The sequence below is a fragment of the Abrus precatorius genome, unplaced genomic scaffold (genome assembly GCF_003935025.1).
Source record: "Abrus precatorius isolate BTA unplaced genomic scaffold, Abrus_2018 Scaffold11, whole genome shotgun sequence".
Classification (NCBI taxonomy): Eukaryota; Viridiplantae; Streptophyta; class Magnoliopsida; order Fabales; family Fabaceae; genus Abrus; species Abrus precatorius.
The window spans coordinates 18,961,256-18,986,536 of NW_020874303.1; the positions used below are offsets into that span (position 1 = coordinate 18,961,256).

Consider the following 25,281-nt stretch of genomic DNA (forward strand, 5'->3'; position numbering starts at 1 on the left):
CTCCTACTGCAAACACGTTTTTTGCAATAATATAAAAACATGGAATAATAGCTTATCAAAATAATTATCATGTGCATGTGTCACGAAAAATCCTAGCAATGCAATGCTGCAACCACCGCATACCTGTATTCAAAATTGCAACTCTGAAACTGAAATAATCCAAACATGCTCTCGTTCATTCAATTTTCTAGAAGTTAAGGTTGTGTCACTTTAAAGATAATTTCAGTAATTTTATTAAGAAACAGCAGCATAAGAGAATATCCGCTCATTGGGAACCAGAGCATTTTATTTCTTAGTTTACCAATAAGTCATCCAAGAAAAATTAAAAATAAGGACTAATCGATAATTAGATAGCATGGATTCTGGACTACAGCACGTAAATTACGGAAACTCTTTTTCCCACGCATTGAGCAATGAACAATCAAATCGAAAGAACATGGGGGGTTCCATTTAAACCAAACTTGGTAGGCACGAAGTTAATAACGCTGACAAATGGGAATGGGTTCCGGTCAAACATTGTTTACACTTTTCTCCGTAACTAAACCAATGGGCAACACGTAACTTTGTAACCCATGTGGCTCTCGTTGTGGACCATATAGAATACAACTCTGGGTTATTGGGTGCAATCCTTACTGTCTAACCAGCGTGCGTGATTAATTAAAGCACTTGATAAGGATTTAGAAATAAAAGTTTTGATTAAATTTTACTTTTTTCAAATATTTTTACTGAATATTTTTTATTTTCAAACTTCCTAATTTTATACCACCCAGTAGAAAACCCATAATTATTTCATTGTGTGCATCTGCAACTGAAATGAATGAGTAGATACAAATATAATTAAGAGTGAAGTATTATAAATTTTTTATTTTACCTAACAGATGTATGCCTTCCATTTCCACAACTAAGTGTATATTTTAAAAGGTATTTAAGGGGCTAGAAAAAAAAAAAAAAAACTCAGAATGTGCCTACTTAAGAATTTACTGATGGCAGAGTTATTTACCCTCTTCGCTGTGTCAATTGAAGAATTGTTGTTTCCTACCAGATTTTCAGCATACGATTCCTCTGCAAAGTTACACGTGTCGACATGGTATTATTTTCTACCAAAACAGAATCAGTGAATGACTTTGCTGGATTCACGACGCTGGTGCTGAATATTGCTAGTTAATTAGTAAGTATTACCGTGTACTTTGAGACATATAGTATGATGTGACCATAAAATAGACTACCTCTAATCTCTCTGGTTGTTTCCCCCATAAAACAAGCATTCGTATTTTAACTGCACAAGATTTTCCTAGAAATGCTGTGAACAAATAGTTGAAGTAGAAATTGTCTAAAAAATTTGAAATAAAATAAAGGCAGAGTCACAATCACACACTACTCCCGCTGAATCTCCATTCAGTAAGTCAAAGCATTCTTTATTTATTTATTTCTTTTAACAGAGAACAGTAATTTTATTTGAACCAAATAGAAATACTTTTAAACCTCACCGACTTGTATTCTGTAAGGGCACATGACATTGTCCCATTCTCATCCGAAACGTTTGCATTGCAGCCACTTCAAAATCGAAAAACAAATAATAAATTTAAATTTTTAATAAAATCAGTGCAATTTCTGGGTTTTTGATACCTTCCCTTTTTGCTCCCTCTTCTTAATATATAGAGCCTCGAGCTCCTCATTTCCAATCCCCGTACTCTCTCTTTCTCTCTCTCTCTCTCTTTTTCCGCAAGGATTCCCTCCTAATTTAGTGGGATCAGTAGAAGTTTCAGCTGCTAAAACTATCGGCATTGCGCTTTTTCTTTTCCTCTGTGAACTGAAGGAATCCCAACAGAGTTCACATTGATTAATATTCCATGGAAAAGGTTGTGAGAGTGATTTGCTTGCTTCCTCTGCTTCTTCTTGTGTGCCCTCCTTTTGCCTATGGTGGACATGACTACGGGCAAGCTCTGAGTAAGAGCATTCTCTTCTTTGAAGCACAGAGATCTGGTTATCTTCCCCATAACCAGAGAGTAACATGGAGAGCTCATTCTGGTTTGCAAGACGGCAAGGCAAGCGGGGTAAGTTTCTCTTACATTGTTTCTTCACTTAAATTCTCTGCATATGTTCATATGCTAATGTTAATGTTAATGTTAAATTGCAGGTAGATCTAGTTGGAGGGTACTATGATGCAGGGGACAATGTGAAGTTCGGTCTACCCATGGCATTCACCGTGACGATGATGTCATGGAGCATCATAGAATACGGCAAGCAAATGGCTGCTAGTGGTGAACTTAGTCATGCCATGGAAGCTGTCAAATGGGGTACTGACTACTTCATCAAAGCTCACCCTCAACCCAATGTGCTCTACGGAGAGGTACCTTTTTTTATTTTCTTTACTATTTTATTCTGTTGGGGGTTAATTTTTCTTTAATACTAAGACTACTATTTTAATTTGCTCTTAAGTTAAATAATGTGTAATTTATGAATAAAGAATGTTGTTGTGGCTTTTTGATAATTAGGTGGGAGACGGGAACACTGACCATTACTGTTGGCAAAGGCCAGAGGACATGACCACTGACCGTCATGCTTACAAGATCGATCCAAGCAATCCCGGGTCGGATCTCGCCGGAGAAACTGCCGCCGCCATGGCCGCAGCCTCCATTGTTTTCCGACACTCTAACCCTGCCTATTCCGCCGAACTCCTTCGCCATGCATATCAGGTACACACTTTTACGCTTTATTTATTTATCTTTTTATTAATATGCGTAAAAATACAAATGATAAAAAACATTAAATATATTAAGATTTTGAGATAACAACTGGTTATTTTATCATGATAGAAAATTTGATTACTTATTTACTATTTTTTAACTACTAAATACTTACTACTAATGAAGAAAGATGGAGACAAAGAAGTGGAGTTATGCGATAATGGAATGTGAAAACTTAACACAGTGAAAGGGGGCGTTGTAGAGAGGGGACAAACGCTGATGCGTGGTGCACATGAGTTGTTGCATATGTGAGTGAAACTGAAACGGTTGGAGTTAATAGGCAGTTACACTTACGGCTCTTTTGTCAGAGTCGTTATTGCGAGCAAGTTGGGCCGCATAGGTTAGAGCGGCATTTATGCAATTGCCCAAACTTTGCCGGAAAAACTAGTAAAAATAAGTTAAAGCGTCATTCCTTTGTCCTAATTATTACTCCTACTCACTCTAGTATAATAAATAAGCTACGTTTTATCTCCTCAAAATATTTTTTTTCTGCTTTTTTTGTTTATAAAACGTTAATTTTAAGTAATCAAAAGTGAAAAGAGTATTAAATTTTTATCTTGTTAATGTATTAAATAATTTTAATAATAAATCTTGTAATTAAAATTAATCTTAGAGGTTAATATTAATATTTTTAAATTTTTATTAATTTTTTACTAAAAATATTTATTTTCAATGAATGTGTCTACTTATATAAATAAAACGTGAATATCTTGTTAACATAAATTTTATAATAACTAAGGGTATAAAAAAAATCTAACAATTAATATCTTAAAATTGAGTATTTATTTTTTATATTTTTAAAAAATACTGATAGTTGTTTTTTATAAGTAGACTTGAAAGTTATACATTTTTTGTTAGAGCTATTCGGAATGCCTTTCTTTTTATATGAAATTATAATATATTGTTTTTAACTCTTATAATTTCACTTTATTAAAATGTACTGAATATAAGATTAAATTTATTTTGCTCTAACATATCTCCGAAACACTATGACTTATTCGTGTACTAAAAAGGCAATAGAACGAAGATAATATTTAATATTTTTGGGACCCATGAAAATACTTTTTGTACACTTCCTAATATTTTCCCAACTTTTTTTTCCTTTAGCCCCCATAGTTTTTCTTGACTGAAGCAAAAACTCACTCTAAATTCTTTTTCTTATAATAACCAAAGTAGCGGATTTCTTTATTTTTTTTTCTTTTTTTTTTCCTCTCCTTATTAATAATGGCTGTGGTCCTAAAATAAATTCGGTTGTTATGTCTAAACGAGAACATAGATCCTAAAATAAAGAACGAGTGGCCGGGTCTCTCGTGGATTTCCCAAGGGACACTCTTACCCTTTTGTCACGGTAGACCCTTCTCAATCGTACAGATTAAGATCCTAGCCTTCCTCTTGAAGGGATTCTCATCACACAAAAATCAAACTTCGTTATTTGCCATTATGCCATGTCACGTGGTTACAGTGTCAGTGCTATTCGACACTCCTCTTTCCTACTTTTGGGTGAAATTACACTCTTTGGTTGTTTGGTTGCATGCATTTATTTTACGACCATCAGCCATCAATGTGTATCGGGTTTTGCTAGTATTACAGTTAACATTGGAGCTCTTTTTCCGCTGTCGTGCTACCTTTTACTCTACTCTTTGACTGGTTTCTCGATCCCTCTCCTGTTTCTGTCACTGTTCCGGATAGGTGAAAAACATGTTGCATTTAATAATTCATTTATTACTGTTGGATAGATGAAGAAAGATGCCTCCGAAATTCTGATCTCAGTAAGGCCCTATAGTAAATACTGTCGTCCAAGATCTGAATCTGATCCCTCTTCGATCTTGTATTCTAGTTGCATCCAATAAATGAAGATACCAAGAAGTTGATTTAATAAATGCTCACCAACTTAGCACAAGGCTAATTAATTTATCAAAATTTTTTAGTATAAACATATAATAAAAGTTCATATATAAATTTTTATTAAAAAGTATAAAATTTATTATATTCAATATATTAATAATATTGAATATTATCTAATAATTTTTATTTATTTATTAATTTTTTTTATAGAAAAATAGTTTATTTAATGCAAGTAATAGTACACGATTGACTCCTCCATTCCATTTCCACTGTCACCTGCTCAGCTGACAATGGGTTTGATTCATTTCAGTTATTTGATTTTGCGGATAAATACAGAGGCAAATATGACGGCAGCATTACGGTTGCACAGAAGTACTACAGATCCATCAGTGGCTACAATGTAAGTTTGTCTTGTTCAATTGAACAATTTGCCCTCGACAAAAAAAAATTTGAACAATTTGCCCCCATCACGATTAAATCTGAAAAAATACAAAAATTTCCCAATTGGAGAAATTGATGTGCACGAATAAGTATTGCTTGAATTAACAATCAATTCGTGATAAAGGAAATCAAAAGTGGCAATTAATTGAGTGTTGGTAATTGTATGCACAGGATGAATTGCTCTGGGCTGCTGCTTGGTTGTATCAAGCATCTAACAATCAATATTACTTGGATTACCTTGGAAGAAATGGTGACTCCATGGGTGGAACTGGTTGGAGCATGACTGAATTTGGTTGGGATGTCAAGTATGCTGGGGTTCAGACATTAGTTGCCAAGGTAACACTTATGAAAAAGTTAAAATCAAACATTGGTTAGCCTCTTTTATTATAGAATGTAATATCCAACATTAGTGAATAGTGGCTAAGCAGATTTCCATGTTTCTTCCTCAAAGTTCCTAATGCAAGGCAAAGCAGGTCATCATGCACCAGTGTTGGAGAGATATCAGCAGAAGGCTGAGTCTTTCATGTGTTCATGCCTTGGAAAGGGTGCTCGCAATGTTCAGAAAACTCCTGGTGGTCTCATCTTCCGCCAGAGATGGAACAACATGCAGTTTGTCACAAGTGCCTCATTTTTAGCCACTGTCTACTCTGACTACCTTGCTTCATCTGGTAAATACTTGAGGTGCTCTTCAGGCAATGTTCCCCCTGCTGAGCTTCTCTCTCTTGCAAACTCTCAGGTAATTAATTCCATCTCCTGCATTCATTTTCTTTCATTCAATTAAAACTTTGATGTTTCAATCATTAAAAGTATCAACAGGGTTTGAACTTTACCTGTTTAATCTTCAGGTGGACTACATTCTTGGGGAGAACCCAAGAGCCACAAGTTACATGGTGGGCTATGGAAGCAACTTCCCCCAAAGAGTTCACCACCGTGGTTCATCCATTGTCTCGATCAAGGTTAACCCTTCATTTGTCAGCTGCCGTGGAGGTTATGCTACTTGGTTTAGCAGCAAAAGGAGCGATCCCAACCTACTTACTGGTGCTTTGGTTGGAGGACCTGATGCATATGATGACTTCGCTGATGAAAGAGATAATTATGAGCAAACAGAGCCAGCAACCTATAACAATGCCCCTCTTATTGGTATTCTAGCACGACTAAGTGGAGGTCATGGTGGTTACAACCAGCTCCTTCCAGGTATTGTCATCATTATTCTCACTTTCTACCCCTCTCCTGGTAAAATTTTCTATTGATAATATAGTAATCAGGTTTGATTTCTTATTTACAGTTGTTCCCGTTCCGAACCCTGTTACCAAGCCTCAACCATCCCCCAATCCCAAAATAACTCCAACTCCAGGTACTGTTTGTCAAGTAACTTCACTTGCACATTGTATATAGTTTGGTTGATTACCTCGATATATTTGAACTGCAAGAATAAAATGAGATGTTGAGATCAAAATCTAACCGGTGAATTTCTCTTTCAGCTTCATGGTCAGGCCCAATTTCCGTTGAGCAGAAAATGACCACCTCATGGGTTGCCGATGGAAGAACTTATTACAGATACTCAACAGTGGTGACTAACAAATCTAACAAGAGTCTAAATTCTATCAATCTTTCAATATCCAAGCTTTATGGTCCAATCTGGGGCCTCACGAAGTCCGGTGATTCATACACATTCCCATCATGGATTAACTCATTATCAGCAGGTAAAAGCCTCGAATTTGTCTACATCCATTCTGCTTCACAAGCCGATGTCTCGGTCGCAAACTATGTATTGGCCTAAGAACGATCAATATGGCCTAAAGAGATGGGAATGGTTTACTACTGTATTGTGTAAGACTGTCTAGCCATACAAATGTGCAGTGAGGAGAGCTTCTTTATGTTTCCCTTTTATATTTTAGTGTCAAATCTTCTTCGTCTCTTGTGTATTTTGAATTTTATTAGGTTAGATCAAAATAGGTAGATTATATAAGATGGAAGGATCGGAGCAGAAAGGAGTGAAGAGACAAAGGCAGTGCTCATCCTCTTTCTTCTCCGCTTTACAACTTATATACAGTGTGATACAAGACAGACAGCGAAAGAGCGTTGTTGAGAAGTTAAAAAAATATGAACTTCTCAATATTTCAGAGAAGAGTCATCACTTGTATTTTTCAACAGCTTTGGATGTCTTTTCTGTGTTTGATGTTGTAAGCTTTGCAGCATTTTGTACTTTCTACAGATAACAGTTTGTGCAATATTATTATGTCCTTGTGCTGTGCATTGCTAATTTGCGAATTTGGTGATTGCAAGTATATTATTGTTAATTGAATATTTGAAAATTTTCAGGCTAGTGGTATATGCGAATGTGAAGTCTAATGCAGACTGTGATGTGTAAATATAAATTCTAACATGCGCTCTGTTCGTATCCTATTCCAAGGGTAATGTTAAATGCAACCATAATCTCACATAGCCCACAAAATAAGTGGCCAAAAACAAGGGTCAAGGGCGGCGTATAAAGTCTTTCAAACTTTTAGTCGCTCATTGTCCTGTCCAATCTCAGAAAGGTTATTATTTGTTGGTCATTTTAGGTTCCAGGGTTAGATTTTACGAGGCCATCTCCAAAATAATAATGATAATAAACTTTCTTAAAAATAACAATACTTGCTTAGCAGATGCTCTGTCTCTCTTTTAAGGCCATCTCCAATATTATTAAAAAAAAGAAATACTTTCTTACTCTAGTATTACACAATATAACATAAAACGCTATTTGAATTGAGACGGACACAGAAGGGATAGCATTTCAAATTGTGTAACTAAAAATAATACTAGACGTATGATGCACGGGCACTTTAATGTTATATTGTGTACTATAAATGCATAATAAATTTGATTTTGTTCATTGCAGAATATAAACAAAATTGTGTTATTATAAATAAATAAATTTTAACATATAATTAATGCGTAAATATGTAAAATAAGACATTTTATATGAGAAAATTTTAACTTTAGCCCCTCAATTTATAAGATTTGGTCATTTCGATCCCTAATTTTGCAATAGTATTCTTTCTCCGAATAAAATTAATTGGTTCTGTTACCGGCGGGCTGCAGCTACAAACATACTTCTGAAATAATTGTCCGGTGGTTTTCATGTACTATTATATATTTTTTATCCTGTCATTTTGGAATTCCATTTTTGGGTCAATGAATTTAGGAGTTGAAATTACAGACACATGTATATAATATGTATATATCCTATTTTAGAATAAGCCCAAATGGTTTTCCGTAAAACGTGGGCGCTTATATTCTGCTTATGTTTAGGCTCAAAAAATGCAAGGCGAGGCCCAAGTGAAGTATTGTTTTTGGTTTTTGAAAGAAAAGCTTATTCTTGACAAAAAATAAAAATAAAAAAAGGATAGAGAAGGCAAAAGAAAGAAGGAAGGTTCGTCTTCAACATCATGAACCGACTTTAGCCAAATCAGAATCAAAAGTCAGACTCAGCATAATTCCATTTGATTTCATTTAGTCTCGATCTCCGGTTTCAGAAGTTAGAGCAATAGAGTGGAAGATGAAGAGCGAAAGCCAATTGGTTGCACTTTGCTTAGAGTCGGCGTGTGAGAGCAGAGAAAGCGTTGAGAAGTGGCGGATGCAGAGGCACACTCTCCATCGCTTACCTTCTCCTCTCGCCGACGCTCTCCTCCGCCGCCTCATCGCTCGCCGCCTCCTCAACCCCTCCCTCCTCGAGTTAGTACTCTCTCTCTCCCCCTCTCTCTACTCTCTTCCCTTATTTTCAACATCACTCTCTCTGTGCCGTTCACATTGTTGTTTTCTCCGTTTGTGTTAGGGTTTTCAAACACAGCGCCGAAGAGGTTGATTTGAAAGGCGACAACTCCGTGGATGCTGAGTGGATGGCTTATTTGGGAGCATTTCGGCACTTGCGCTACTTGAACCTTTCCGATTGTCATCGTCGAATCACCACTTCTGCTATTTGGCCTATTACAGGTAGCTTCCTCTGTAACTGATATTGGATTTATATAACCATTTACGATATTAGATCACTCACCTTCGTGATGCTTAATTGGCTTTTAGGAATGACTAGCCTTCAAGAGTTGGATCTCTCGAGATGCTTCAAGGTTAATGATGCTGGAATTAACCACATTCTTTCCATTCCTAATCTGGAAAAGTTGCACATTTCAGAAACAAGCGTCACAGCCAAAGGAGTCAAGCTTCTCGCTTCTCTTAAAAACTTGGCTCTTCTTGACTTGGGTGGGTTGCCTGTAGATGACATGTCATTGATTTCCTTACAGGTATTCCCTTTTCAACTTTATACTGCATCAACTAAGGATTTCTACTTTTCCAAATCATGTTAAAATTACAGTATGTTTTGTTTTACATTGATGAAGATGTATACCACTTGACTACCTTCTTGTAATTGTATTATTTTTATGAAATTTGTTAGATGTTGTGATTGTGTCAATTCTTATGCTATTGTTAATGGATCTAAACCCTTTTCTTGTAGAGTTTATGCCTAAAGCAAGGCATTGTTTGCTACACCATTGATTTTTATTTCCAAGACTGTTTTTGTTAACGTCGTTGCTCATGTTCCGATTCTAAATTTGTAATAACTTCTTGGTGAAATCATTATTAATTGCTTCCTATTGTTGCTGATTAGTTATGGCTCCATTCATATATAATTGGGTTCAGTTAGCATCTATTTCTCAAATGACTGGCTTGAATTCATTGTTTGACATTGTTGTTTGTTTCGATTGGGAGCTCTATATATTGTAATTTTAGTGTGTGTGTTTTGCTTATGGTCTGTGTTTAGTTCTCTAGTTGTAAATATTTTTATATATATTTTTTATATATCCTTTACTGTTTCCTTTTAAACGCCGTTCTCTTAGGTACTGAAAAGGCTACAATATATTGATCTCTGGGGTAGTAAAATATCAAATGAAGGTGCTGCTGTTCTCAATTCGTTCCCAAAGTTAACCTATCTAAATCTTGCTTGGACCAGTGTCACAAAATTGCCTAATTTATTGTCTCTTGAATGCCTGAACATGAGTAACTGTACTATTGATTCTATACTTGAGGATAATAAAGCTCCCTTGGCAAAGCTTATTCTCTCTGGGGCCACATTCCTGAATGAAGCTGAAGCCTTATTATATGCAAATACAAGTTTCCTATCCTTTCTGGATGTCGCCCATTCCAACCTTTGCAAATTATTCTTCTTAATGAAAATGAAAGTAATAGAACATCTCAATCTCAGCTCATGCATGATAGGGGATGATTCTGTTGAGATGATTGCATGTGTTGGTGGAAACTTGAAAAGTCTGAATCTGAGTTGTACCAGGGTTAGTTCTGCTGGATTAGGCATTTTAGATGGACATGTTCCCAATCTTGAAATTCTGTCATTATCTCAGACACAAGTGGATGACACTGCCATCTCATTTATCAGTATGATGCCGTCATTGAAAGATGTTGACCTGAGCAATACAAACGTTAAAGGTATTTGATTACTTGACATAGTTGTTGCTATTGTGATTTATAAATTCATGTGTTGTAACTGCAGTGGCTGATATAGATGCTACTCTAGTTAAATCCTGCTATTTCTTCAGCCATTGGGTGAGCCGTTCTACTTTACCACTGAGCTGCTCCTCACTAGGAAATGTCTATGTTAGACTGCTTTAAAATCTGTCTGCATTTATCACTGTTTTCCTTTTTTGCATTTTTTGGGGAGAACAATAAGATTTGTGCTTGCAGACATTAACATATGAGGCTAACTATTCTTTCTTCTTCTGTTTTAGTTTATTTTAGATTAACATTTGTTTATACACTGATGATCTGATCTAGAAGTTGTTTCAAACCTTACTTTCATGAAGAGTAAACCTTATCCTTTATTAAGCCAGTTATTCAACTTATCTTGTATGTCCTGCATTAATATGTCAGGGAGGACTGCTTATTTTCCAATATTTTGTCCTGTATTAAAGTTACCTTGTAGAATCAAGTGACTTGTGTTGGTTGTTTCCACAATAGATTTAAATAGTTGGTTCTGGTCCTAGAAATCAAGAAATGCAATTAATAAGAGACTGTCGCAGTAGCAACAAGATGCATTCCATATTAAGAGAATTTAGTGGTTGACATAAGCTAAAGGGTTTGTACTATTGTAGTGTCATGCTGAGGCATGGGATATTTATTGAACTGTAAATGTAGGGTTTGGTACTAGTCAGAGCTTTTGCAAGGAATTGCTATTTGGATAAAACTTCCCTCATAATTTGTAAGATCTACTGCCCAGGACCATTCCAGGAACAAAGACTGTTCAGTACAGCCCAAAACTGCTAGTCCCAAGATTATTCACTCACGGCTATTCTAGGAGGCACAAATCAGTGGGACAATTGGCATAGGATGCAGGCACTACCCTCTCATCATTACCTAAGTTGTTAGTTGTGGAGAGAATGTATGGGTGTGTGTGGTTCTTTGTTACAGAGAATGTGTGACTTTGTGGGGTGATTACAAAAAGGGTGGTAGCATATGAGGGGGGTTAGGCTTGCTAATTTGGCATTTGCTTAGGCTTGAGAAGACTCATCTTCCAGGAAGGTCTTTCGTCACTCCATTATCGCTGTTATTGTTGACCAGTTTTATATAATTTCAATATTAAAATCCCTAAGTTCTTTCATAATTATTGCACATGAATTGCTAATTTAGGGCTTATTTGTTTTCAGAAAATGTTTTCTATTGCCACTTACAATTATAGGAAACAAAATAAAGTATCTTTTTGTAATGGTTTGTGAAAGCAGAAAACATCTCAAATAAGAAAATGTTCTTAATTTCTCATCTTACTTAATTACTTTAATAATTGATCAAGCTGTTTCTAAAACTTCATGCATATTTTCACTGATTATGCTTTTAATTAAATGTTATAATAGTGGATTATTTCAGTTTAATAAATTGTTATTTTCTTGTGTATTTGTTTTTCCAAATGCCTAAATAATAAATTCATCAAAATACTATATTACTGCATCATTCTCTCATTTTGTCTATATTATATCTCTCTGTTTTCTGCTTGTAGTTTTAATATTTTTTAAGCTTCCTATCTGTATTTTGGACTCAGGTTTTATACACCAAGGAAAGACTGACATGGATTCCCCGCTCTCTCTAGTGGCTTTGCAAAATCTTAAATTAGAAAGGTTGAATTTGGAGCATACGCAAGTTCGGGACAAAGCTTTATACCCTTTGTCAAGTTTCCAAGAGCTGAGATATTTATCTCTTAAAAGTGTTTCACTGGCAGACATCTCACTTTACTATTTATCATCAATTCCTAAATTGACAAATCTTAGTATCTGTGATGCGGTATTGACAAATTACGGGCTTGATATATTTAAGGTTCCTGAAACTCTGAAATTGCTGGACCTCAGAGGTTGTTGGCTCCTAACTAACGACACTATCATGTCGTTCTGTAGAAATCATCCCCAAGTTGAAGTCAGGCATGAACTTGTTACTGTATTTCCTTTAGACAAAAATGGACTCAATCATTCTTCTCCATCTCGATTAACCTCCAGGATTATGCAAATGGCTAAGAAGAAAGATCAAATTCTCATATCTCCATTTTTTATAGGTAATTGCTAATTACCTTCTAATGTTTAAGTTGCTAGTTTTAACTCTTTCATATCATTGTATTATTTTAATTTTTCATTTATTTTGGCATAGATCAAAGATTGAAGTATAGCAGGGATGAGTTACTTGCATTGCAGTTTACGTCTTTGCCTCTTGCATCTAGTAGTGAGAGTGGCAATTCAATATTTGAGAAAGAATTGGATTGAATGGAGAAATCTCCTTCCATATAATTGTGTGCACTGATGGCTTTGGTAATTTTTTGTTCATTTCTCTCTTTTTTTCCTTAATTGTGGTTAATGTTAAAATATTATTTTACTTTGATTTTCTTTGAATGATATCTTTCCCATTTATGCTGGGTATGTGCACTTTGTTGATTTGTAGGGAAGGCACGCGATATGAATAGATATGGCTTTAGGATTTCATAGCCCAAGTCCGATGTAATTTAATGTTTCATAAGTACAGCTCACCAAAATAAAAGGTGCAACTCAACTGCACGAGGTGAAAGCTGAATCGTGTTTCTGATGGAGAATTCGAATGTGATGGCGGGCCTTGGCTCCAACTTAGTTTGGCTTACATGTAGATGTGCAATGTGGATAAAGAAGCGTTTTTAGTAATATAATTTGGCTGACACATGGATTTTTTTCTTGGGTGTGTCACATAGCACGTGAAACATTGTTTCTGTAGGTTTCTAAGTAAAAATGATTGCAGTCATCAGGGCGGTCTTACTTGGAGGGAGGCATTAACTAAGCACGTCTTGAGTAAGCTGACACTTTATGGGATTGTATTAGGGTACTCGGATAGGAGGTGTATCTTGGGGGTTAGTTAGACCAGAAGGAACACTAGACGAGAGATTGAGAGAAACAGAATCTTGTGTTTTCTTCATACTCAGCTAATCAGAATTCACCACTATACAGTTGTGTTTTGACAAGAATGATACTGGTTGTCCGAATTTTTATGCTTTGTTTAGCAAAATTTCTTAAGTGCGATTACGGAGGGCAGTCCAATGCTACGTGCTTGTGACTCCAAGCTAAACATGAATTGGTAAATCATGTTATCCCTTTTCGTGGTATCAGTATTTTAGGGAAATCAAGAGGAATTGTTCGTATTTTGTTTCAGTTTTCAAATGATTTTTTTACGACTCGACTTGTGGACGTAGGCATGGTAGTTAAACAGAGATTTGAATTGTGAATTGGAATACCTCGTAAATTAAGTTGTATCGTGAATCGTAAGATTCATGATTATTGTTAAAAATATAATAAAAATATTTTAATATAAAAAAATTAAATACATTTATGTAATGACATTTTATAGTCTTTTTAACCAAAAAATTAGAAGATAATTATAAAATAGGAACAGTTGAAGAGGCAGGGGAGTGAGAGGGGCAGAGCGTGGGAATGAGAAAGAACTTGAGGGGACTATTAAAAATATGAAGTAAAAAACATTAAATCAAGAGAAGGGCGGAGAAAAGAAGCACAACGTTCGGGGACGGAGAAAATAAAGATTTTCTTTTAATATAAAAAAATGGGTCTTGTAAGGTGAGTATCGCATAGGGAATATCAAGTGGAAATAGTAATTTTTGCATTAAAAGTGTTTTTAAAAGTTTGAGTTTTAGTGAACCGGGTCGTGCTAACCGACTCGTTTGGTGCGCGACTTGGTTCATGGCTGAATCGTGTGCCACACACGATAATTGCAATTCAGGATCGATACTTACGATTCGTGTAATTCTAGCAGCGATTCTGGACAAAAAAAATACACCCATTTGATACGTATCCCTCAAATCTCAATTCTTGAACTGAATGTTGTGTATCGCGAATGTAAGTATTTAGCAGTTATAGCATTCATACAATAACGACACTGCTGCTACATCAACAGAAAGTTCATTCTATCTAATGCGATTTCGCAGACATCATGCAGGATAATTACAGCCCCCACGGGTGGCCCATTTTATCTAATGAGATTGAAACACCTACTTGTTGGTATATCGATACACCTAATTAAATAATTTGCACTTCAATCCTTTCCCTCTTCGGTTGCATAGCTTTATCGTTGGCATCTTCAATTGAGAGTCGCCGCCGCAAGGAGAGTGTTCTTCGTGTCTACCACCGTGCCGCGAAGTGCCCGAAGGATCAAGCACTTCGTATACGTCAACAACGTAGAAGTTACTACGGCAAGCTTCTCGACGGAAAGAGTGGCAATCGATCTGTTCGACGTCTCCGTCGAGTACTACACCAACTTTCATGGTGGTGGATAGCACAGCGGGGGTTTGATGACAGTTCTTCGTGTTCGTCGGTCACAAGGGATAGCGGTGGTTCACACAATGATTCTCATCATTTTTTTTTTGTGCTTCCTTTAATGCATGAATATTTATAACTCTTTCTCTTTTACACATTATCTTTTAGTGGGAGTAGAGAAGAGGAGGACCGGATTTCGTTGCCGAAGGAGATAAACAGGTTTGACTTCTCCAATTTGATTTTAAAGGGATTTTCGAATAAATAAAATGTATTAAAAGATTAAGATTATGTTTGTTTGAATTTTTAAAAGAATTTTATTTTTATAAAAATTAAAAAATATTTCTAATTTGGGCGTTAAGCACTTTACACTATAAAAATAAAAATTATTATTAGATCTACGATTTTGGTTTTGGAGGATCAATTTTTATGAGGTCCACCGTAAGCGCCACCATAACTTTAGAATGAATACCTATAATTACGGATTTATTATTTTTTTTCTGCTTCGCCTATCGTGAAATATATTTTGGTTTATCACAAAAATACGTTCCAGGAATAAAAGTATAAATAAAATTCATATTAAATATTGTGAACAGAATAAACGTTTGAATTTGTAGCGGGAAATGCCTCCATGACGCGACCTCTCAAAGGATATCTCAGGAGCTGGATTTGTTTCCTGTCTTGTACATTCCGTCAATGACATTCTGTGCACAAAAAAGTGAAGTCAATACCAAAATTTGCAAAAGAAATTAACAATTGAATGGGCAAACCGGCAATGAAATTGACAAATTGAAGGGTGGAATGGAATCAGAAAGATATTTATTTTGGCAACTACTTAGAGCCTAATCACTAGTTCCCTACACCAATTCGAATGTCCTATTATTTCTGCATAATGCATAAGCATTAGGATATCTATTATTTACCCTTGATTTGAGTTACCTCTCATAACTCATTTCAAATTAAAAGTCAAATCCTAATGCATGCATGTGTATTTAAGCGGTCACATCTGACATTCAGAATTGCTTACAATTCAATTACCACGTCCAATTGTCCTATTTCACATGCGTTTGTGATGAACTTCTATATATATACACATGACCATATACATAGGAGCTCAGATATCGTGTTGAGGTTTCAGTTACCATACTGGTCTGATCAGAGTTATTAGTCCAGTCAATGAATCCAATGGAAATTGAATGCTATTTTTCATCTTTTTTGCATGGCATATTAAGCATAAAGCAATCCAGAGTATTTGATAATTTATACCTGGTAGTATTTAAGCAACTGGGGCCTCTTCTTCTTAAATGTTGGAGTGATAAGGTCACGTTCCATGTCAAATGGAACTGGGTCAAGATGAACAGCTTTTATAAGCTCAAAACCTTTCAACTGCCAAAATAATAATAATCAGCATTCCATAATGCTTCAGGTGATGTACATATATACATACAGCCACATAGAAGGTAGGGATCAATTGCTATTGGAATATCACTTTACACAACACTCAGTCACCCTATACAAAATGTTTTTCATCCATCCAACTATTCAAATATAAGTAACTGTAGTAATATTTCAAATCAAAATTAAAAATATAAGAAAAGAAGTATCTGATCAAATTGTAGATGTTATCTTTTGCTTGAAAAGCAAATAATGTATGCTGAATTGCTGATTATATATAATTTTGATGGTATAGAACACTTCAGATTAATGTGAAATTTTATCAAGATGTGAAATTTCAATCCTACTGTGAATTTTCTGAGAATCAAATTCATCAAGTTATATATATTGTACTATAATATAACAAATTAGAGAAACATCAAAAGACTGAAACTAAATAGACCTTTTTATCCCTTGCAATCTTCGTGAGCTCTCCAATTATGTAACCTTTTGCCTTAGAATCTTCACAGAGAGAATTGTAGTCCATGGTTATACCATTCTCTTCTGCCCATTTTTCAAGCTCTTGCTTGTCGGGGTTAACAACAGCAACAAGGAAGGACTCGAAACTATTTCCGTAGATCCATATCTGAGACAGAGGAGGAAAAAAAGGTAATATCAACATGTTACAGAACATTGTCTGCTCATGAAAAGAAGCTGAAACCAAAACCCTTTATTACTATATTTGCTCTAAACTAAACCTTTTTATATCATTCAAAAATCTGGGCATTACTACAATAGTAGAGCAAATATAATCTTTTCCTCCTTTTTATATGAACAACAAATCGTCTTCCTCATATTTTTCTGTCTGTTTGAAGGCAAACAAATTTATTAAAAGAAAGGGCTTCAAAACCATAAAAAGGATTCACAAGACATACAGATTCAACAGCAGAAACTTGAACATAAATATTCTCCAGGTTTTCAACAGCAACATATTCTCCTTGTGAAAGCTTAAATATGTTCTTCTTTCGATCAATGATTTTCATGGTTCCATTAGGTTGCCACTCTCCAATATCACCTGTTTAATAGATAATGCATGAATAGAATTTGACCATGCAGCCAACATAGAACCATATATTATCTGAAGTTTGGAAAACAATAAACATAAATGAACAAACCTGTATGGAACCATCCATCGACCATAGCCTCTTTGGTGAGGTCTTCACGTTTATAGTACCCTGAAAACACAGTACTTCCCCTTATACAGATTTCTCCTCTTGGCGTGCTTCCAAGCGCATCATATTCCATTTCAGGAATAGATTCCAGACACACATCCACATATGGTATAGGAGGGCCCACCGTACCAAGCATGTCCTTTTCGTTTGGCAATGAGACAAATGATCCCGCACAGGTTTCAGTTAGACCTATTATCATTTTAATAAATGCACATTAATCAAGTCCATATACGTAATGTACATTGGTAATGCAATATATCTTTATGAGATAAGTAAAAGGAATATAAGCAAGGGTAAACAAGTTCAATTGTTTGAAGTGCTTTGGACAAAGCTATAACTTAGCTGAAATCCTACATTAACAAGATCAATCTTCTATGAATTAAAAAGATTTTGAAAAGAAAAGATGTTATAGTGTGGACGAGATTGTTCAAATTTTTTAACGAGAGCATACCATATCCTTGTAGGATATGTGCGCAAGTCACCACACGCAAGAAACCTTCCACATGTTTAGATAGAGGTGCTGCACCAGACAAAATAATACGTACATTACCCCCTAAACCTTGCTTTACCTGATCATGGTGCAAAAAGAATATTAGTCAGAAATTTTGTTATAGTTGCAGTTCGTAACGAGGGGGGTGGGAATTAAAATTAAAGATGTTACACCACCTTACTAAATACAACTTTGTCAAATAGTGGAGATGCCGCTTCATGTGATTGCCCTTTCTTCATGTTATGCAACTTGCTACAAAATAATAATGATGATCATGATATCAGAATATTGAAAGCCGTACTGTGGGACAACAATAATATCGGTATTTAACTTAAAAATAACAATATAACACAGATTTTTTGTGTGATTTGATTGACATAGGAACCCATATCTTACAGAGAGCCCCTGACAGGGAATGGTTGGTTTTAGCCAAGACAGCAGAGATATACAGAAACATGTTACTTACTATGAGTAGGCGAAATTGAACATGGTCTGTTTTACGAAGCCCCCTGAAGAAATCTTTTGTGTCAAACCTGTATATCAGATGGAGATTGAGATTTTTAATACACCCCTTTCTTATTTTTGTGACGAGAGGAGAAATTCTTCAAAAAGATGAAAAAGAGATAAGGAATTAATGCAAAAGGTCACACCAATTACTAAGAACAATTTAGAAAGTTGTTTTATCCTTCCTGAAATCATATTTTGGAGGCCTTTAGCTAACAGTTTTTAATCAAGCACATGTTCAATAAACTTTATTGTATTAGAGATTTATACGATAAATTTGACCATTAAATTTATTAGCACACGCTAAAAAGAGCTTATTTTAATTAACTGCACGAATAAGTTTACTGAAAAAAGTTTACCAAAGTCATAAACTATTTTTATAATATCCTCTAAGTTCTGCCAAACACTCTTTGATCATCAATCCGTATGATTTTAGTAATATTACTGAACTGTCTCAACAATGTTAAAAGTTTACCTGTGTACACTCTATCAAGCACACGGGGAACAGCACAAAAAATAGTTGGTTTTAGCTCCGCAGTGTCTTCCAATAACAATTTGACATCCTGCAGCCATTGCATGAACTTTATTCAAATTATTATCAAATACAAAGTTTGACTTTTCTTGAGATAATCATATAATGCCATGATTCAGTGATGAAAGATTTTAGCAGACACACTTACCCCACGCCAGAAACCTATGGAGGCCCCATGCCATATCATTGCCTCCTCAACGATTCTATCAAAGATATGTGCAAGAGGAAGGTATGATATGTATACATCGTTTTCATGCAGCTGCAACCAGGGAAAATGGGGGTAATTAAGAAAGCCAAAGATAGCATAGCTAAATATTCATTATCCTAAAGCTGAAAAGATTTCTAGAGCAATAAAAAAAATTTGGTGCTTCATAAATAATTTAAAGGCTTAATTTTGTCTTTTTTTTTACTTTAATGTGATTTTGATTTTTCTAATTTTTTAGCCAATTAAGTCATACCATTTTAAAACTGTACAGATTTGGTCCTTCCATTCATTTTATTTTACATAAAAACCTTATATTATTAATTTTTTCAAATATTTGAGGGATTTATGATAAATTTATTATATGAAATAATTTTAAATGTTTAAAAGTAAAAAAAAAATTGAGAATTTGAGTGCTTTAAGTAAAAAAAAAATATCATCAAATCAATTAAATTTGCGCAATTTTATAAGTAAAGAAACTTAATTAGCTAAAAAAAATTAAAACTACACGTATGTTAAAATAAAAGAACTATAAATATAGTTAAGCTTAATTAAAAAAACCAATAAGCATAACTAAAGGAAAAGAATTGCAGTTTAGTAGTTCTTTATACAAGTGTACCCTTGAAAGTAAGATTGATGAGTTGTGAGAGAAAAGTACTTACTTCTTCATTGCAACTTCCCAGCACTTGCTGAATCCCAGCCAAGAGTGTAATAATGCTCTCATTGGATATCATCACTCCCTTGGGGTCACCAGTAGTTCCACTCGTATACATTATCGTACATATGTCACTTTTCTTTTTCACGGGAAGATCAAAACTCTTCTCATGACCCTGCTCTAGACATCAAAAACTCGAATCAACCATTCAACCCAAAATATCCATAAAACCACATTGCTTTCCTTTCTCTTCTCTTAGGTGAGAGTTAGAAAGTTAAATAATGTAAGTGTATCTACACATTTTGAACTGAATGGAATATTTACAAGAAATCATCCTTATTTTTTGTCATTAATATTTACCACATATGCCACTAGTACACCATTATAACATTTTTTTGTGTGTTGAAGAGTAATTGTAGATGGAGCCAAGGAATTATAGCGGAGAATGTCTTAAGTGAAAATTAAAAACTAATAGTAAGAGAAGAGTAATATGTCACATGAATAACCCACCAATTGTAAAAATTCATCCCATGAGTATATTGTCAACCCAAACTTTTCAATCTCTTGCTTTTGTTCAGGAATAACATTTCCAAAGCTCACGATTGCTACAAAATAAATAAATAGATAAAGGTGATTCCTTGTTTCCAAATGAATGCATATTTTAACAAAGAATGGAGAGAATCAATGAAACTTACTCTTAAGATGTTTTGCTGCATTTGGAAATGCCTTCAACAGCTGAAAAGTTTCAAAGATATTATATGGATTATTAGATTGACTAGTAGAGAAAATTGTACTACACAATTTCTAATCCTTCTTAACAATATTACAACATGGATAATTTCATTAGACGTGAACCTCAGCTATTTTCTTTTCTTCGGCAAATGCAATTGAGATCTCTGCATGGCATATAATGAACTCCACAGCCCCAGCACCTAATAAGTCATATATATCAGTGTCAAAACCCACTATAATTAACATTAGAAAAACAAATATTAAAAATAATAGGACGGAAAATATTTATGGTAAAGTGCTGAAAAGGATCTAAGAAACTTCAGTTGTAACCTATAACGGATTGTCAATATGTGTGTTCGATGAGACTTTTTGTTCTTTCCAAAATAAACACTTCAAGCCTGAAGGACTCGTGTTAATAGTTGTGTTAGATATAAAAACCATTCATGTTCCTTCACTTAATAATTAAACTTTTGAGATGATTGGTGTTCGAAAATTTTATGTACTAAAAGGAAAACAAAATTCAATACGTGGTTGAGTCAATCCATCATCATAGTGTAGAAACATGCTAGAGAAGCCTTGCACATACCTAAGGTATCATATAAAGGAACACAATAAAGTCCATGAGCATTGCAGGCCTGCAATTATGTTTAAATATGTCAGAAAATATTGAGAGGATATACGCTAGTTTAGCAACATAAAAATGATCACGACTAGGTACCCACCAACCATATAATATAGAGTACCAAATAATAGAAAATAAACTTTGTGTGGAAGTTAGCAAACATTCAATGGATAGAAGTCATAAATCAAAGTTTAAAAAAAAATAATCCTTATTCTCCTTCAAACATGATCACAAACAGACTACAACTATCATAATAACAATACAGTAAAAATAATACAACACAAAGGAACAGGCAAAGATCAAAATATGAATACAATAGTAACTTCCATAGAACAGAGCAGAAAGAAAACTAATATGGACAAAAGACAACATAAAAGAAAAGAAACTCAAAATAAATTGTACCTCCATGCTCATAATCCACTCCGGGCAATTGGCACCATACATACCACATTTTACTCCCTGAAAGCCAGCATTATGTAAAATTAAGCTTAAATACACAAACTTCAAGAAAAGATACTAATATGAAAAGTAAAATATCAAAGGGATTCATGACCAAGCTATTCATGAAGATATCTAAGTGCATTACCAAGCACATCAATGTGAATCGCAAATAAACAAAAAGCAAAACAAGGGAACAACACATTATGTAGTAAGAATCCAACATTGCATTACCAAGCATACAAAGGAAACTTACCTCCCCATAACCACAAGCTCGGATGGAATTTCCAACTTTTACCACCAAGTCGTACACTTCTTGGTAAGTTTGCCATTTGTATTTTCCAGGCTACAAAAGGGTGTGACAATTCAATTTCAGAAGAGGAAATACATGTGCAAAATGACAAATGTGAGAGTGAGAAAAGAGAGTTTACATTCCCATCCACGACTTCACGGCGACCAAGCATCGGCCTTGTTGGGTATTTCTCAGCAGCAATCCTGTATATATAAACACAAAAGCACTCAGAAATAAAATGAAATAACGGATCCGGATTCTCTCCGGTTAGAAGCATTGAATGGACGTGGAACATGTGATTGACACCGTTGGTGTTGGGTTGTGTTATAACAATAAATATTAACAAGATTAAGAAAAGAAGAGAACATTGTGATTGGTAAGCATTGTGCATGAAACAAACAAAAATGAATATGCATGGTGCATGGTGCATGGTGCATGCATATAAACCTGAAAACATCCCAGCAGGTATCAAGGCCTTGAATGTGAGGAGGAAGTGGATCAGTGGCAAAGAGACTGCGATAAACAGGACCGATTGAAGGCTTATCATCAGTGCCTTCTCTGGCTTTCTCAACCTCAACGATGAACCTCTTTTCTGCCATCCCTCACTAACAAGGGGATGGTGACACTGCTTCTCTTTTGTTCTCTTCTCTTCTCACTCGCAACCTCAATCAAAACTCGTTACGTATGAGACCGCTTTTATTGGTCAACAATTTCAGATCATTACACATATTTTCCTCCGTGAACTAGCTAGTTAGTTACTCGTTTCCATATACTCTTTCTTTTTTAATTTTTTAATTTCAATTTCAATTTTTTAATATCTTAACTATATCCATTCTTATATTTATTAAAAATAGGTAGAAATTAATCCGTTCATACAAATTTGGCTTTTATTTTTTCTAATTTTCATCGGAGAAAAAGAAAACAACTATCTATTTGCATTCAGAAAGGTGCGCGCGGCAATGGCGTGTGGGAGAGGGAAGGGGTTTGATTAATATTATCATGTATTCAATTTTGTTTTAATCAGAATAATAAAATAAACAATTTTTAACATAAATAACATATCCGGTGTTAAATAAAAAAATTAATATTTTTTTAAAACTCTGTCAATAGGTTTTATATTATGAACTTTTAAATACAAAATATAAACTAATTTAATTCAAGCACATATCAAAACTTTTTATCTCAAAAATTATTTAAACATTTACTGTTTTTTACATGGTGTATTATATTTTGAAAATATATTAGCTATATACATTAAAAATCCCTATATTTAATTTTTTAATTTAAATTATTTTGCTTAGAATTTTAAGTTGATGTTTGCTAAAATAATGCTATACAAATTTTACGGTGCACATAAGAGAACTAGAGAAGTGACAAAATTAAAGTGTAAGGATGAATATGTGCGAATGTACAGAGTTACTCAATTTTAGGCCTTTAATATTTATTAAGTATTTAAGGATGAATAATTATCTTTTAATTTCTTAAATAATATTTGGGAACTGATACCCACATTCACAACGGCCTGTTTATCAATGAGTTTCTCAACAATATTAATACATATTTATTTGTCATTAAATGTTATTATATATGATATTAATTATTTTAAAATAAATATCAATAAATTTTAATATACTAAGTTTTTATACTTTTTGTTTAAATAATATTTGTTTTAGTATCATTTAGGATTCATTCTTATATTATAAATTTAATCTCTTGTAGAATGAAATAATTCTCACACGTACTTCGTTTTGCATGGAAGCTGTGTTTTTCTCACTTCATGATAAATATTTTTATTTATTATATTAAATCTATAATTTTTTCTTAATTAATTAAAATAAGATATATAAAAATTCTTTTTATTACTAATTAACGAATACACTTATTCACAAACAATAAATTGTACCTAGTGTCATGTTCACTTTTTCGTAAGAACAAGGACATCGTTTGTAAGTAGTTTTAGCACTATCCCATATAATATATAAACAAGTTAATGAAAAGTCCTAAACAATAAAATCAAAACCAATTACAAAGAAAAACGTGATAATTTAGACTTAAGAAAGTTTAATCATAAAAACTTATATTTATTTTTATGTTACAGTAATAATTTAGAAAAAAAGAAATGTTACTAACATACTTTTTATTATTGACTAAAATTTATTAAAAACCAAAACAAAAATATGAAAAAAGTATTAATTTAAAAGTGAGAAAAGGCAAAAGGCACATAATTTTTATAGTTTTTAACAAATTTTAACTAATAATAAAATATATATTAAAAAAAGTATATCGCTGATATTATTCTTTAAATAACAGCTTCTAAGTATCTGTGTGTTACCTTTTTGGGTCAAAAACACAAAATTGAAAGCGCATACCCATATCTTAAACTTGTTAAACCTTTTCTACCCAGGATATTTTTAATATATTATTAGTGTTGGACCAAAAACTGTTATTATTAGTGTTATGATTTAAAGGAAACCTCATTCAATACCAAAATAGAAACTTGAGATGTAGTTTTTCTAGCCGTAATACCAAAAAAACATCATTGTTTCATGTCCAGTCAATAAAATTTACTTAAATTTTACGTTTCTGTATGTATGACTAAAATTATAATTTATATGTGCATATGACACTTTGAAAGTATTATAAGAGGAATTATTTGGAAAAAAATATTATACAAGGTAAGAACGACGTAACTAATTAGTAAAAGTACTAAATATTGAAACATTTAATAAAAAGTATCAAAATCTTGTCTTGTATGTTTCATAACACAAAATAAATTGTGCATACTTTTATCTAACATTTATGGATATTAAATAACGCACAATACAAAGGTGTTTGAATTGTGCAGCAATTATTCTAATTATTTTAATCTATTTAAATTTTTATTGTATTCTATTTGTAAATATTGTGTTCATACAAAAATTATTATCTAAAATACACCTAAGCAGAGGAACAAGTTAGATTTGAATTATTTATCACATTTCCTACCTCTTTAATTGAAAAAATATATTGCATGCCTTAAGAACTTTAATCAACAGTAGAAAATGAATTCCTTCAAAGCATAGCGAGCAACAAAGTGAAATTTACATCTTTTAATAAAGTACTTTCATACACGTGATCAAGAATGAGACCTAATCAACGTTTTTAAAAAACTCAACTATTTACCAACTGTATCATGCTTTATCAATACATATTTTTAAAATAATAACATATCCCTCTTAATTGTTTCTTAGATATTATTTCTAATTAAAAGGACAAATAAATCAATTTGAAGGATGCAACGCGAGATCTGATGCAATTTGGATGTGTGTAAATAATCATTTTCGTAAAAAAAAAAAAAAGATCGAAAAGTCAAAATAGAAAAAA

At 33.7% G+C, this 25,281-nt stretch overlaps 3 protein-coding genes across 5 annotated transcripts; 2 read left to right on the top strand and 1 right to left on the bottom strand.

The window, feature by feature from the left end:
• Positions 1-1,562: 1,562 nt before the first annotated feature.
• Positions 1,563-7,265, top strand: LOC113853854 (endoglucanase 6). Of its 2 annotated transcripts, none has more exons than XM_027484531.1 (9): positions 1,563-2,058; positions 2,142-2,350; positions 2,496-2,696; positions 4,903-4,992; positions 5,205-5,369; positions 5,485-5,769; positions 5,879-6,227; positions 6,319-6,387; positions 6,515-7,265. In XM_027484531.1, the coding sequence occupies exons 1-9, from the start codon at positions 1,851-1,853 to the stop codon at positions 6,811-6,813; spliced, it is 1,875 nt and encodes a 624-aa protein (XP_027340332.1). In that variant the 5' UTR covers positions 1,563-1,850; the 3' UTR covers positions 6,814-7,265. The 2 variants fall into 2 exon arrangements, with proteins under 2 accessions (XP_027340332.1, XP_027340331.1); XM_027484530.1 differs by having other exon boundaries at positions 1,564-2,054; positions 2,138-2,350.
• Positions 7,266-8,419: 1,154 nt separating this feature from the next.
• LOC113853702 (systemin receptor SR160) lies at positions 8,420-13,718 on the top strand. 2 transcript variants are annotated; one of them, XM_027484246.1, is made up of 7 exons: positions 8,420-8,750; positions 8,851-9,008; positions 9,096-9,313; positions 9,908-10,511; positions 12,115-12,618; positions 12,711-12,868; positions 12,999-13,718. In XM_027484246.1, exons 1-6 carry the CDS (start codon positions 8,575-8,577, stop codon positions 12,821-12,823), a joined length of 1,773 nt encoding a protein of 590 aa, XP_027340047.1. In that variant the 5' UTR covers positions 8,420-8,574; the 3' UTR covers positions 12,824-12,868; positions 12,999-13,718. The 2 variants fall into 2 exon arrangements, with proteins under 2 accessions (XP_027340047.1, XP_027340048.1); XM_027484247.1 differs by having other exon boundaries at positions 13,080-13,181.
• A 1,718-nt stretch (positions 13,719-15,436) lies between these two features.
• Positions 15,437-22,517, bottom strand: LOC113853704 (long chain acyl-CoA synthetase 4-like). The gene is made up of 19 exons (XM_027484248.1): positions 22,366-22,517; positions 22,058-22,121; positions 21,883-21,972; positions 21,591-21,647; positions 21,153-21,201; positions 20,690-20,766; positions 20,530-20,569; positions 20,345-20,439; positions 19,842-20,009; positions 19,126-19,236; positions 18,921-19,008; positions 18,408-18,474; positions 18,118-18,193; positions 17,903-18,020; positions 17,395-17,640; positions 17,155-17,294; positions 16,683-16,865; positions 16,112-16,231; positions 15,437-15,549 (listed from the first exon to the last, which is right to left on the bottom strand). Exons 1-19 carry the CDS (start codon positions 22,515-22,517, stop codon positions 15,502-15,504), a joined length of 1,989 nt encoding a protein of 662 aa, XP_027340049.1. The 3' UTR covers positions 15,437-15,501.
• Positions 22,518-25,281: the final 2,764 nt, after the last annotated feature.